The following is a 16,612-nucleotide window of genomic DNA, read 5'->3' as shown; positions in this document are numbered from 1 at the left end:
CCCATATCTGACATATGTGTTACCTGTTTGTTGTTCCTCAGGATCCAACCAGTAGGCGCAGAAGACAGCTCTGCCTCCTACCCAGGGAACTAAACATTCAGAGTTTGATTTCTGTAAAACATGGTGCCAGAACATCCTTCATTGGTCTCCACATGAGGTAAAAACAGAGTGTTGCATTGATTTGTGATCAGTTAAGTCAGTGTGTTATAGGCTACTGTAATTCATAAGGATGGAAATCTGAAAATGTATTTTACATTAACCATCTATTCATTTTAAGGGATTCATTCTAAATCACTCTTTATCTTTACAGGAGTGCAGACGTGTGATTAATGAGATGGCTTTAAAAAACATCTGCTGAAGACATTAATCAGTGATCTGCGATATCCATCTCAATTCACACAGCAAAATTGAAAAGAAACTCAATTGAGCCAGACCAGCCAGATCCAAGGACGGTATAAATCCTCCAATGTCAGGAAGAAGAATGAGCTAGACACAATCAGACTGCAGGTGCGAAGAAATAGCCTTTCTGATAGCAGACAGTCTTTTCTGAGAAAAGAAACAAGCATCAGTAGAGCTCCAGATTTTAGTGTCATCTCTCACTGCTTTGATGGGATCATAGTGGAGTTTATTGATTTAAAATGTGGGGGAAACAACCCTATCTTGTACTAAATAAGACATGACTTGTAGCCCCTTGGACAGATCTGGACACCATTGTGGGGTTCAAAGGTAGGAGGTAAGAATTTACTTTGCAATCGCCAAAAGGTATTTCATCAGAATTTGGACGGGATGGGATGGGATGCGCAGATTACGCGTCTGCTGACGTATGAACGAATTCGTGACTCATGCGTATAGCCTATATAGTAATTTGCTCTATGCCAATCGTGTAAGGAGAAATAAATTGTGCTTTGAATTTTAACCACTGGAGGACAAAACAAGGAGTGGGTTGGTTAGAAGTGTTCTCGTGGACAACACCCATAGATGTGTCACCGTGAACCCAAAGTTACTATTTTGGGCTGAAAGAGAATACACAATAGTGCGCGGTGGTCTTTGCGTCAGGCGGCGCGCTCAATCACTTACTCTGCGCATTTCTGGGCAGGTTCAGTCGTGAGCGCGGAAACGGCACAGCAGCGAGGATTCTTTCTGTGGGAGACATCAAATTGATCCTTCCGGTTATTGTCACTTATTGAGACCTATATGAAAACACTCACATCTGATTCTCACTCTTCGACATCCAGTAAGTGACCGTGGTTTCTCTTCATTTAGTACCCGACGTGATAAAAGATGCAAGAGATTTTTCATCGATGATTGCGTTGTGGCAACTTATTTGGTATTCCTGTCATGCATAGAGCGTTTTATCACGCTGCACGCAGTTCATGTCGATAATTCACAGCAGCAATTGCTGGTCAGTTGTTTGTTATTTACGCGGTTTGTCATGTTATCAGAGGCGAGTCAGTTTTAGGTCATCGTGACACAAATATTTGACCTTGAGGATGCTGCAAGGCGCGTGGTAGGCTAGTCTTTGAATGACAACATTAAGCCCCGCGGGGTCCACGTGTTAGTGCTTTTAAACTATTGTAAGCGTATTGCTCGTCTCTATTAGTGTTGAAAGATCAGTGAAAGAGGGAGGGTTAAGGTGAATGGTATCATTGTCCGTGACTGCAGTCAGGCGCATCCTCAGGTTACGCTTGAGCCGTCGAGTTTATCTGAAAACTTGACGAAGATGCATTTGATTTGATTTCATTACATTACTCGTTTTCATTTGTGTATGAAGTAGGCTAAAAAAAAACTATGTTTGAAAATATTATTGTTATACTTCATACACAAATGAAAACAAGTATAGGCCCAATGTAATTATGTAAATCACGAGCATTATTTTAAATTGTAACTTGAATGCATATTGTCATGAAACGTATGAAATATGGGCTATTTGGGGTCAGCAATATGTATTTAAAAGACAACAGTATCATATTGATGTTTCTTTTAATAAATTGCTTCGAGTGTTCATTTGTCGCTTTGGATAAGAATGTCAACTAAATGAATTCATGTAATCATTGTACCATAGCCCTATACTATTAAACACTACTGTACAAAGGGTCAGACAAATCTCCCCATCCTGTCCTATAAGTGCTTGACTTGACTTCTATTACAACAGATTACTTAGCTTCTCATGAAATGAACGCTGTAAACTTAAGATTCATTCAAGTTTTAATAAATAAGAATAATATTTAGGCTTGAGTTATAAAATTTAACAACCAACAGAACACTTATCAGGAAAAACTCATCTCTTGTGGTCCAATTTCTCATCTTTTCATTTTCATGCTCTTGTAATGCAACTGTAATCATAACAGAAGCATTTGAAAACACTGTTGAAATGTAGGCCTGTACATATATTTAAAATGAATTAGGACTGTCAAATCCATTTATCATGATTAATCACATCTAACATAAAAGTTTGTGTGTGTATATATATATATATATAATACACACACACACATATATAGATATATATATACATTCATACATATATACATACAAACTTTTATTTTAGATACGATTAATTGTGATTAATCGATTTAACAGCACTAAAATTAATACATACTTGAACACCTTTTTTTTTATTGGGAGTATCTGAACAACAGTTTTCGATGGATTTTATGCTGCACCAAAGGACATGTTAATTAAAAATGTCTTTTTCAACTACCCATAGAGGCTACTGGTTTTTATAAATTCTGCCACCAATTAATTTTTCCTTAACATTCTGTTCTGGCATTGAGTGAGCAAAAAATTTATTTGTCGGTTCAGTTAAGCAATTATTGTTGTACAATATCATTGTAGTACAATTATTGTTGTAGAAATCCTTGTCATAAATATACTGTACTACTTTTCTAGGAGATGGACATTGGAGACATACACACAGAAGTCCTCTGAATTCCAATGATTCATTTGCCACAATCAAAACATGCAGTTACCATCATCCCTGTATTATATCAATGTAATCTTTTCCTGAACATGATATATATATATATATATATATATATATATATATATATATATATATATATATATATATATATATATATACACACAGTATATTGCTTGCTATATATGAAATTTGATTCTTGTGATCCACCTTCTGTGTATTTCAAGGATTTGACTAAATTTGGTTTATGGATGCTCTCAAGCACTGGATAGATGAGCTGTCACTCACTGTTCTGATATAGAGAGCATGCAGGAAGCAGAGATGTGAGAATTTCATCAAGCTTCATTGCCTAGCAACCCAGAAAGATAAAATATGTACATTTGCATATTATAATGTGCAATTGAATCAACAGGATATTTAGCTACAGTATAATAAACCATTATTGCTAAGGGTAGCCATACCAATTGTTGGCTCTGATCAGCAACGCATTTTATTTTCTTGGGAAAAATGTTGAAAAATGGCACCAGCAGGGAGGCTTAGATTTGGTTGTCTTGGTTGAATTCCGCAGAATCAACTGACCAAGCACGTTCCCTGCATTATGAGTGATAAGCACCCATGTGTTTAATGCACAGCAAAATGAGACTAAGGGGAGGGTGAGCAGCATACTTCAGGTTTAGTTTGCTCCCTACTGAAATATAATCCCTTCCATAATAATGTCGTAGAGAACTGACTGGCCTGCTGCCCGGACAGGCTGTTTTGGACCTGAACACAGTGCAAAATTTCACAGTGGGTGCAAAAGTTCAAAATCAGTGTGTGATGGTCCTTTGATTGTTTATCATCATCATTGACCATGTCACAAAAACAATGCACATGCTAATAATTTCATATGATGTATGTTTGCTCTTAACAGTAGTTGGATTCCTCCCCATATGGTCCCCCAAGTAGATCTGAGCCTTTTTTGAATCCGTTTTGTAGGTTCTCATGGGCGGTAGGTGAGCATCGCCTAGCAACACAGCAAGGTTTTGTGTCCTCTTGTATTTGAGATAATCTGTATAGATTTTTTCAGTGCCTCAGGCTCTCATTACAAAAGATAAACAAAGGTGAGAAGAGCAAAGATGACGGCTTTGTTGCCACATTCCCTAGTCATTCTGTAGATAAAAATCTCAGCTCATCACCTCTCTCTTATTTATCATGAAAAGTACCCCTGGTCTAGATTAAAAGCTCATAAGTGACTGCCTCTTTTTTAATCTCAGTCTGTGATTTGTACTGGATTTCATCCATTAGTTGAACACCAAACCAAAATTCTGTCCAATAGGCTGCTGATAAGACCCTACTCTTTAAGACTAATTTTAAAGCACTAATTTACACTTGCAATGTGCAATATTGCAATGTTAAACCAAGTAGGCCTAGTACATTTTAGCTTTAGTATTACACCAGTCTCCCAACATAAAAACTAAATCAGTAGGCACCAAATAAACAACCTTAAGACTGGGGGAGTGAAATTATGGCTGTTAAAAGATGCAAAAATTCAGTGTCTATGATTTTTTTGTAGTTAACATGTTAATGCATTTAGTTCATTTGTAAGGGAAAATAACAAAATACTGTGTTAGTTTTGGGTTCAGAAGTTCATTTGGATGACACATGTAGTAGAATCATGTGCAGATTTCAGTAGCAGTGCCCACACACATTGTAAATTCCTCAAGCTGCATCAAAATGAATGCAAACCCTGAACTCGCACCAAATCTGCAGTAGCTTTCTCCATACTGTACTTGCAAATGTAACAAAAATGATTTTTGTTACTGTTGTTTGATGATCTTCTCATTAATATTTGTATGCAAATATTTTATACTTGTTGAGCTTGAGTTTTGCCATACAACGTGCTAATGGATTTTATTAATCATTCAATATAAATCTAAATTTATAGATCAATTATAGAATGAATTGTATATTTAAAATACACTACCATTCAAAAGTTTTGGTCAGTAAGATTGAAAAAATAATTAAATACTTTTATTTAGCATATATGTATTAACTTGACAGTAAAGACATTTATAATGTTACAAAATAATTCAATTTCAAATAAATGCTGTTCTTTTGAACTTTCTATTCATCAACCCTTAAGAAAAATAAGTATACTTCAAGTTCATTTTATTAAATATACTTAAGTAAAGCTTAAGTTGTAAGCATACTTTATGTTGAAAGTATACTGATATCAATCTACTAGTAGTATACTTATAAATCTACTATTTAAAAACTACTTTGGACTTAATTGGTTTTAGTCTATGAAAGTACTTTAAGTGTAACAGTAGTAAACTTTGATGACATAACTAATTTACATCTATGTTTTTTTGTATACTGCAACTGGGCTATACTACAAGTGAAGCTATAGCTATACTGATTGTTTATAGTTAAATACTTGTAGCACATTTTTTAGTTTATTAAAGTACACTTTGAAGTATATTCTCAGTAAACTACTAGTTTAACATCATACTTATAGTTTACTATTTAAATATTATTTTTGCATTTTAAGTATACTACTATTGTAATGCAATCAAACCACTGGAGGCAAGCTGGTGAGGACCCAAACGCAAACTTTACTTTTTAAAACATAAACAAACATAAAATAAGGGCAAGGCATGAGACAAGAACAACGGCAGGAAACAGTCAACACTAGAAACATGCATACAATCCACGACAAAGACACAGGGCAATAATGAGGGCTTAAATACACTGACTAATTACAAGACAAGGAACACCTGTGGACAATGATCAAATGATTAACAAATGACAAGACACATGGCAGGATCACATGACAAACAGGGAAGCACGTGACAGACAAGAACAAGGAACAAGACACAAAACCCACACCGTGACAACAATGCTCCAATTTAGGCATTCATTTTTATATTTTAAATAAATTTTTGATATATTTGAAATTTTTGCCTGTAAACAGACACAAAATGCAATTAAAATGTCTGTCCAACATGAACAGGGCCCTTACATGTGAACAAGACGCGTTTAGCAACTTAGCCATTGTTTAAATTCACCTAAATAGTGTTTTAGATGGCTAGCTGTAGTCTTGCGCTGAAGTCCCTTGGGAACTCAGTTGTAGCCGGGAAAAGGTAAATAGCAGTGTGCGTAGAGCGTAGTGTGTGAAGAGTGATGATCGGAGTTTCTCACAAGTGAAGAAGAAATGGTTCGCGTTTGTGCCGTTACGAATTGTGGCAACAGAATGCGAAAATACAAGAACTTAAATTTTCATCGTCCTCCTTTCCATGACCACGAAATTCTGCAGTTGTAGCTAATTGTACTTCAACTTGATGTGCAAACTCCCATACAAGTTCTACGCACGAGACGTCAGCGCGAGACTACAGCTAGCCGTCTAAAACACTATTTAGGTGAATTTAAACAATGGCTAAGTTGATAAACGCGTCTTGTTCACATGTAAGGGCCCTGTTGTTGGACAGACATTTTAATGGCATTTTGTGTCTGTTAAGAGGCACAAAGAAACTCTTTACGTATATGCCCCCATAACTGCCGTTTTAGCTGAGTGGGAGCTCTGGGCATTAGCTGTAGCAGCTCCGTGTTGCAAGCACCAATCCGTTTGGGTTTTTTTTCCTATAGACAGTAGTACTCACAAAGGTATAACGATCAAGATTAACTTAAAAATTGCCCGGTCTCCTTTAACTTTACTGTATCTCTTTCCCCACCAGCATTTTTTTTAACATGTTGCCAGCTAGCACCAGCATTTTTGATTATTTACACAAAGCTTCCATGGCCCCCAGAATATTTTGTTATATGAATATCTGAACATGCAATATATAAAAAGAAAGAACAGAGCCTCTGCTATTAAACAACAAAGAGTTTAGTAAAAAAAAGCAACATTTTGAACAACAATCTGAGAAAAAACAAATTTTTGTCAAAGACTACGTCTGGATTGTATTCAGAACGATGATCAAAACATAGATGGAGTAGATCGAGTTCATCAACACCCCAAGAGCTTCATAGTCCTATACCTCATCCTGGGTCGACATTTCATTCGGTATCATTAAGCAATTTTGATTGATGCTGTTTAATGTTTGATGATCACATTATTTACATTTGCATAAGCAATGTTTCTGTTGCTTGTTTCTGCTTCTGCTTCACCTGTGTTTTGATCTGGAGATTCTGTACACTTTCAGAAGATTCAAAATAGCACCCATTATTACCGTATAACATGACAAACATGGAAAACATGGATTGCCGTAAAATTCTGTCAATGTCAGGGAAAGAGTTAAATACAAAGTTCTGTCATGTTTGTATATAGTACTCATCCTTTATAGGGCACAGCTGATTGGTTCCTGTTGAATCAGTAGCCAATGAGCTTGTGTGCTCAACCTTCAAATACTTGGTCAGCATTTTCTGTAGCAGTTGCAGAAAGCTTTCAGATACCCTCCACCTTCCCCAGCTCCACCTGTATAGATCTGCTACGGGTAATTCATGTATGCTATATTGTACAGCAGCAGGATGTCTTCTTTGCCCACAGTAGTGTGCTGTGTATCTATTGGCAGTAGCAAGTCCCGTATTTGCATTTTTAAGAAATCAAAGGAATATTTAGGCTTGAGTTATAAAAATGAACAGCCAACAGAACACCAGAAAAAAAATATTTTGTTAAATGTAACACAAATGGACATTCATTTGGAAGATGATTTGGTCTTTATTATGAATCCCATTGCCATAATTTTATCTCTTGTGGCCCGATTTCTCATATTTTTATGCTCTTTTCACAGGAGCACAAACCTTCATTCTCCACACCTGTATCAAACAAAAAGGGCAGTTATTGTGACCTCCATTCTGCCCTGCTCTTCTTTCACACCTTTAATTGTTGGGATCACCACGACACGGCACAGCCATGCCTAAGAGCAGTAAAGTGACTCAACGCGAGCACAGTAATGAGCATGTCACAGAGTCTGTGGCCGACCTCCTGGCGCTGGAGGCTCCCATGGACTACAAGAGCAGCCAGATGAGCATGGCAGGAGGAGGCCCTCCGCCCATAGGCAAACCAGACATCTCCCCCGACCTGGAAGATGGACGACCTGCCTGGAACAGTAAGCTGCAGTACATCCTGGCCCAGGTGGGCTTCTCGGTGGGCCTTGGTAATGTGTGGCGTTTCCCTTATCTTTGCCAGAAGAACGGAGGAGGTGAGTTACTTATTAGTGATGTGCAATTTTAACCGTTTCATGGTTCAACCTAAAATAAATTATATATTTCATAATTTTTTCAACCTCCATTTCTTCTATAAAACACAAAAGGAGAAATGTTAATGGTTGCTTTTTTTCATGCAACTACAATGGATGGGGACAACAGATTTCAATCTCAAAAAAGAAAAGCACCAATTAAGATACATAAATGTTTTCCTCAGATGTTTTGCATTGGATTTCATCCATTAGTTGAAAACTAAATCAACATTTCCTCCAATGTGTTGATTATAATCACCTTTAATATTAATTATTAAATTATTAAATTATTAAAGCAATCATTTACTCTTTAATGCAATGTTGCATTTCAATTTTGGCAACAAATAAACAGCCTTGAGAGACCGAGGGACTGAAATTAGGGCTGTCAAAATTTCAATGCATTCTATGTATTTTTTTTTTTTTTTAGTTTACATGTTAATGCATTTAGTTCCTTAAGGGAAGATAACAAAAATACCGTGTTGGGTTCAGAAGTTCATTTGGATGACACATATAGCAGAATTATGTGCATATAAAAAAAGACCCACACACATTGTGCATTCCTCAAACTGAATCAAAATTCACAACAAACACAAACCTTGAAGTCGCTTCAATTCTGCAATAAATAACTTTCTCCACATTTTAATTGTATATCAAAAACACAATAAAAGAATCATAAATTTTTTCTAGTAAGTAACATTTATTTATATATCACATTTAAACAAAGCTTAGCTGACCAAAGTAAATTACACAGCATACGTAATATAAAATGACATAAAAAAAAGAAATGGCCACGGAATAAAGATGCATTTTAAGCCTAGATTTAAAAACCATGAGTGAAGGTGTAAAGTGAATGTCAAGTGGCAACTGATACCATAAACTAGGGGGAATGATCAAAAAAGCTCTATCACCCTTTTGTTTTAACCGAGATCATGGGAAATTCAAGAATGCTTTATTAGATCTTAAGGATCTGCTATGAAAAAGGTAGGATAAGATCTTTAATGTAAGATGGGACTTGGAGCTTTAAAAACAATATCTTAAACTGGATCCTAAAATAAACTAGGACACAATGAATAGAGACTAAGATTGAGGTCATATAGTCATATATCTAGCAGCAACGTTCTGGACCATCTGAAGGTGCGAAAGTGAAAATTGATTTACATTGAGTTACAGTTGTCTAATCGTGAAGTAATAGAACCGTGAAAAACTTTCTGTAAGTCCTGAAAAGACAGAAATTATTTATAAGTGATAGAAATATATATTATCTTTAATATATACAGATAATTCGGTAACACTTTACAATAAGGTTCATTAGTTAACATTAGTAACCTACCTTAGTTAATATGAAGAATAAACAATACTTCTTCAGCATTTATTTATCTAAGTTAATATTATTTCAACATTTACTAATACATTATTAAAATCAAAGGTTGTATTTGTTAACATTAGTTAATGCACTGTGAACTAACATGAACAAGCAATGACCAGCTGTATTTTTTTAGTAACATTAACGTTTATGTTAGTTAATACATTAATAATGTTAACTAATTAACCTTATTGTAAAGTGTTACCAATAACTAATAGTTGTGAAAGTCTTTATGAAGCCATATGATAGCTTTGTATGACTCCAGAATGTCAGTTATGCTTTAATATATCTGATATAAAGTTGATATAACTTTGATATCACCCCCGGTGAGCTGTTAACCATTGTGACCAGATCATAGAGTCAGTGCTCAAGAACATTTATTAAAATATGTATTTATTAAATAGTTACACAAAAAGATTATTCAGTCACAAATTAGACTTTTCTCTTATGAACTCTTATGAATTGTACTGAATAACAACTTAATTCGCAGCTTCTTATAAAAATCTTTTTGGAGCTTGACAGCCCCAGGCTTAACTCACATTCATTGTATAGAAAACAGAGGCATGAGTAAATGATGACGGTGATTTTTTTTTCCTGTGAACTATTCCTTTAATGTTTTCACTCTTCTTTATCATTCTTTTTAGCTGTAAACCTTTTTCATTGAGACAGTCTTTTTTGGGTCGGCTGTGTGCCTTGTGCACTACTACTTGGTCTCTCTAAATTTATTAAGCTGAGGATAGTGTTATTTAGGGCAGCAATGTTATATGGGATTTTTAAAAACAGGAAAGTCAAGGCCATTGTGGTCTTCGTTTGCAAATTTACATGCCATAAAATGTTCCTGCTGTCATTGCTCTTTGGCTGCTTGGACTATTCTTCATTGTTTATATCCTCTTTTAATCTGAATTGTATTGCATGCTGTTTCACAGTCTTTAGACAGAAATGTGGTTTAGAATGATTTCAGGAAATTATTGATTTAATAATAACTGAATCCGCTTAGTCTCTTCAAAATTAAATATATCCACAAAATATAATGAATTAAGTTAATTCCATGGTATTGTTTAAGCATAAAACTGACTATGTTTTGTTTAAAACACAAACAAACAGTGGTAATTGGGTAAGGAAAATTAAATTGATAAGATATTAAAGAACTTACATTTATGTTGTTAAAGGTATCTTTAAATATATTTTCTGGAAAGAAGACAAAATATTTTTTTTTTAGTTTTTGCAGTGCATAATTGATTGCAAATTATCTGGAAAAAAAAGTATTTACTGTACAGTGAAAATGGTATAGTAACAAACTATATTAAAAAAGGTCCTAAAATATACATTGGACACGTTAATGTTATCTGAAAGTGAAACCTTAATTAGATCATCATGTCTTGTCCTTGCTTGTCTTGCAATTATGAATATTTCCCAGAAGACCTTGTTTACGTTATGCACCCTTGCTCTCTCCATCTTCACTCTTCCATCTGTCCGTCCATCCCTTTCTCTTTCCTCCCGTCTTTTCTACACAAGGCCTGTTGTTTGTTTCATTAGTTGTATGCATAAATAAAGCCCAGACAAAAAGTCTCGACAAAGCAACATCGAACACAAAAGACATGCTGTAATCAACCTGATAACAAGCAGTTCTTCGTCATAAGCTGAGGCCAAGGGAGTGCTTTGCTGTGATCATCCCTGGCTCTAATTACACTTATAACCTCCCAAGAGGAGGGGTTTGTGGTCATCCGCCAGCAGTGTGCGCTCTATGTCTATAGAAGCAGTTATTTTCGGATTGCTCTTTGACTTCAAACAGAGGAAGCTCTGCTCAGACCAAACTCTTCGTCACCATGGAGCTAGTTTGACGTCAGGGCTCAGCAGCGTGACTTGCTGTTTTATTCTGTTGTCTGTTCATTCATGCCTACTGAGGCTCAGGCTGTCATTAGTCTATAAGATACCATCTTCTTCTACATCTGTTTGGTTGAAATTTAGCTAGAAAATGTATGAAGAACAAAACATAAAAATAATTAAGCTTTGCACTTGTTCTTGTTCTATTTGGAAAAGTATAATAGAATGGATTTCATTATGTGTCATTAATATATTTTAAAATCTGGTGTGACAGCAGGTCATATAGTTTGTTTAAATGCATTTCTCTGAAGGTGAATGCCATGTTTATTATTAATCATTAGTTTACTGAAATGAAGCTTTTTAAATGTAATCAAAAGAGAAATATAATCAGTGATCCAACTATATTGCAGTTACGGAAATCTTCAGCAATGTCAACTGCACTACTTTTGCAATATTTTGACTTGATATTTATGTTCTGTTTTATTTATTTTCTTTTTGTGTGGCTGGCATTAGATACTTAGTCCCAATACTTGATATCTTTATAATATCTCTCTTCTGATGAAAAAAATAAAATAAATTATATATATATATCTATCTATCTATATATATATATATATATATATATATATATATATATAAATATCTATATATATATATATGTTGTAGAATCTTATGACATGACTATACAGTATACATGTGTGTTTAACTAATGCTTATATTGATATTATATATAATATATGATAATATAGTGTGTGTGTGTGTGTGTGTGTGTGTGTGTGTGTGTGTGTGTGTGTGTGTGTGTGTGTGTGTGTGTGTGTGTGTGTGTGTGTGTGTGTGTGTGTGTGTGTGTGTGTGTGTCACTTTATTTGCTACCGGGTTGGACCCCGTTTTGCTTTCAGATTTTCCTTAATTCTTTATGGCATAGATTAAACTATATGCTGGAAACATTCCTCAGAGATATTGTTTTATATTAACATGATAGCATCATCACACAGTTCCTGCAGATGCTGCACATCCATGATGCAAATCTTCCATTCCAGTACATCTCAAAAGATGCTCAATAGCATGGAGATATGGTGACTGTGGAGGCTATTTGTATATAGTTAACTCTTTGTCATGTTCAAGAAACCAGTTTGAGATGATTTGAGGTTTGTGACATGACGTGTTATCCTGATGGAAGCAGCCATCAGAAGATGGGTACACTGTGGCCGTAAAGGGATGGACATGGTCAGGCAACAATACTCAGGATGGCTGTGACATTTAAATAATGCTAAATTAAGTGGCCCAAAGTGTGCCAAGAAAATATCCCCCAACACTAATACACCACCACCACCACCACCAGCTTGAACCGTTGGACCAGAATGGATCCAAGCTTTCATGTTATTTGCACCAAATTCTGACTGTACCATCTGAATGTCGTATCAGAAATTCAGACTCATCAGACCAGGCAATGTTTTTCCATGAATACTGGCTGATTAGATATTTGCGTTAACGAGCAGTTGAACAGGTGTACCTAATAAAGTGGCCGGTGAGTGTATATACTGTAAAAGTATTAAATACTGTAGTTTGAATTACTTCTATACACTATATGATTTAGGGCCCTATCTTGCACCTAGCGCAATTGACTTTATACACCGACGCATGTATCATTCCTATTTTCCACCCGGCGCACAGCGGACTTTTCCCTCCACAGACGCATTTCGGTAAATTAAGGAATGAACTTGCGCTCCCGGGGCTGGTTCAGCGAAAAGAGGAGGCGTGTTCCGGCGCAAACGTTCCCTGGTGCTATTTTGCAGTTTCAGAAAACAATTTCGCCACAAACCAGGATAAACCTAGTCTAAAGTCAATGGCGCGTTATTCAGATGCTATTTTAAGGGTGCACTTTGCTTCTCTCATTTACACAGACGCAGCAGTTCCCATTTTTGCAAGCCATACATAATTACAAGGACAAATATTACCACACGAGGGAAATCATTGCGGTGTCTATGAAGATGTGAAAAAATAGGCATAAATCTAGCTTACACATTTACCCAAATTATTATACGCCTGTTTAACCAAAGCTAATTTGGGTGGGTTTCTCCCATCCCCATACAATGTCAAATAAAAATATAAAAGGTGGCCCCTTTATAATATATTTTACTTAAAAATGAATGCAAATATAAAATATGAGAGAAAGACATGGCCCAGGCAGTCATAGATAGTATTTTGACTGTAGCAACAGACATATTTTAAAACAATTTACTACTTTTTTATGTATGTATGGAAAAACCGCATAAAGGGGAAAAGTCTGAAAGGATTTTTTCACACTGTGGTGAGTTCAGTGTGCTGTAGCTTGATTGATATTGGGCTATTGGTTGGTCATTAAAGAAACTGTTGTAGGGACATTACTCTGTGTTTACAAGTGTCGCTGTCTCTCTGTACAGGTGCTTACCTTGTTCCATACTTCATCCTTCTTATCCTTATTGGGATCCCACTATTTTTCTTGGAGCTGGCGGTTGGCCAGAGGATTCGTCGAGGGAGCATTGGAGTGTGGAATTATGTTTGTCCACGACTCGGTGGCATTGGAGTGTCCAGCCTAATGGTGAGTGAATTAGTTATTTTGAAACACAAGACACAAATGAGCAGTCATTTAAATGTATTTTCTTTTCTTGATTGAGATAATGTTGCTTAACTTGGTTTGAGAGTGTATATGTATAAATGGAGGGCATACACGGAGTGGTTGTGGTCAAATGTGAAAGTGGAACTAAACTTTAAATACGGCTATATAGACAATATAAAGTAAATCATTCTTCATGGGCTACTATCTCCAGACTTCAGATTGTGAGTGTCTAGTTCACATCAGATCAGACTGGGCAATTGATACAATTTGAGATTCTAGTTCAGATGCTAATGCATTGTTGAAAAAGGGTCACAATACAATGAGGAGCCTGCGAGTTCCAGACCAATAATAACCAATGTCATTTTCCCCCTTCATTTTGTTCTGAAGGCCTTAATAGAATAATTTATTTTTGATGAGTTACAGGCCTAAAAGTGCTAATTCACCAGCTATTCTGTGCTGCGTCATCCATTACTCAGCGCTGTTCTTAAATCATTTTAATATGAGCACAGTCACGCAACCTATCAGATGGGATTCGATCTTAAAATATCACTCTGTTTGAACATTTAATAAATCTATTTTCAGTCCCAGCTGCACCTGGACTTTCTTGTTTTCTTTCCTTATATAAGCAACTGCACTTTAGAAATATAGCAAGTCAGCAAGTATGTAGGGCCTTGTGGGAGGAGATGGTTATAAACCATATGCACCAGAGCAGAAATTTGGTATTGTGCCAATCAGCAGTTTCTTGTGAATGGCTTTCTCATTAGTAGCAGAATGAGCTGAATACCAATATATATATTATAAAAAATATATATATATATTATTCTGTTAATTTACAAATATTAATTATAATATAATATAATCTTGAATGTCTTTTGTATTTTATTTAGTATTCGGCATGTAGTCTGAGTGAGACTGCTGGATTCATTTACTTCAGATTGGGAATCAACCTTGTTTTTGTTAATCTTCTATTCAAAGGCAATGAAAAAAACACATTGGGAAAGCCATTTTGATATCACATGCCTCTAAGGGGCCGTTTACATGACATGGTTTTCAATTTAAAAACGGAAAGCGTTTATGGTCGTTCATTTACATGACAATGGCATTTTGGGGGCCTGAAAACGCAAACTTTTGAAAATCGGTTTCAATCAGCACGTTTTTGAAAACAATAACGTTATTGTCTCTGTGTAAACTCAAAAATACACATTTTTGATAACAGTGACGACATGCGCATGAGTAATGCGTTTTCAGTCTATAGGCGCATAGTTTGTTTACAAAGTGACATCTCTAACTACTGGCCTGGCATGCATAATACAGCGTTTTTAATAGTTTAATAGTTCGCAGTTCGGTGTGAACAGGGATCGTTTTGACAACTTTGTCTTTTGTACGCAAAAAAAAAAAATGCGAAGGAAAACTTTTTTGTTTTCAGAACTCAGGGACTAAATGTGGTTGTTCTGCTGCAGCCTCAGCTATTAATACCCATGAAACTACAGCAGAAAGAATGTGCTTCAATTATTCACCTACTCAATGTGCTGTGGATTTGTTATGTCGCAAAGTACCATTACGGCCCTGTTACAGACTGCAGGGAAAAATCAAGGGATAGATTTGCTGTTAACAGGCACAAGTTGCTAAACCCTCAAAATACATGGTATTTCAGCATACATAACACATTAATTCTATTCTATTGTGTTCTATTTCTATAAATGCACTCTATATTTGGAGTAATGCATTGAGTTTTAAGAGTTAAAAGACTTCAGATTTTATCCATTAAGCAATCCGATCATATATCAGATGGGACTCCAGGAGCCAGACTTTGACTGTCATCACAGTCTGGTGCACATCAGCACTTATTCAAATGCCAAGAAGAGCTACTCTGACTGAAATGTACTGTAAAATCAACTTTCCACAATCCTAAACTGGCATGTAAGCTCATTCAGACTACACCTTTGAAATGTGTGGATTTAGGTGTAGATTTTGTGGTTTCTGTTCATCTAATATAAATAGCAATTATTTCAAAGCCATTGGTAAAGCAGAAAACACTCCCAGATAAAGATTCCCAGAAGGTGCCAGATCGCTAGACCAGATTTTGTCACCTCTTTCTATTTTTAGTGCACATTGTGGCTTAGATGTTCAGTAAACAGTCTATAGTCAAGCAAAATGAGCCTTAAACTAGATGAGACCTTTCCAGGGGGCTGTTCTTTTTTCAATATTACAATTCAGTATTCAGTATCTTAATTGTTTTCTAGATGGTAACCAATACAATTTGTTCTTTCTTTTCTCCATTCTGCAGGTGTGTGGTTTTGTGGGTCTGTACTATAATGTGATTATAGGCTGGAGCATCTTCTACTTTTTTCAGTCGTTTCAATATCCTCTTCCATGGAGCGCCTGTCCCATCAGGAAGAACGGCACTCAATCCAGTGAGTGGTCTGCAGTTTCTCAGATAATGACCATAAAGATTGGAGGCATGTCATTTTATGTGAGGCTTTTAATTTAGTACAACACAGCAAGAAGATTCCTGCTTCCTTTACAATCGAAGCTTTAGAAATATGTTGTATCCCTATCCCATCATTTGCATGGAATCATCATGGAGGAGTTTTGCTTTAATGCCCATTGAGATTGATCCCTATTTCCCTCGACTAAAAAAACAGATGACCTCGATAAAATTGTTGTCTGTCTTTCTTAAATATATTCTA

The 16,612-nt window shown here is 35.8% G+C and overlaps 1 protein-coding gene across 1 annotated transcript in view; it reads left to right on the top strand.

Moving 5' to 3' along the window:
- The first annotated feature begins 823 nt into the window (after window positions 1–823).
- The window catches only part of slc6a17 (solute carrier family 6 member 17), a 37,396-nt gene continuing 21,607 nt past the window's right edge, over window positions 824–16,612 (top strand). The window contains exons 1-4 of the mRNA XM_077224343.1: window positions 824–1,234; window positions 7,690–8,100; window positions 13,747–13,904; window positions 16,210–16,336. Of these exons, the coding sequence (XP_077080458.1) occupies window positions 7,812–8,100; window positions 13,747–13,904; window positions 16,210–16,336 (574 nt within the window). The 5' untranslated portion in view covers window positions 824–1,234; window positions 7,690–7,811. The remainder of the gene's footprint in view (window positions 1,235–7,689; window positions 8,101–13,746; window positions 13,905–16,209; window positions 16,337–16,612) is intronic.

This window comes from Siphateles boraxobius, unplaced genomic scaffold (genome assembly GCF_051911475.1).
Source record: "Siphateles boraxobius isolate OS27281-9 unplaced genomic scaffold, OSU_SipBor_1 9, whole genome shotgun sequence".
Taxonomy (NCBI): Eukaryota; Metazoa; Chordata; class Actinopteri; order Cypriniformes; family Leuciscidae; genus Siphateles; species Siphateles boraxobius.
The sequence above is the reverse complement of the archived record's forward strand: the minus strand, read 5'-3'. Positions and strand labels throughout refer to the sequence as shown.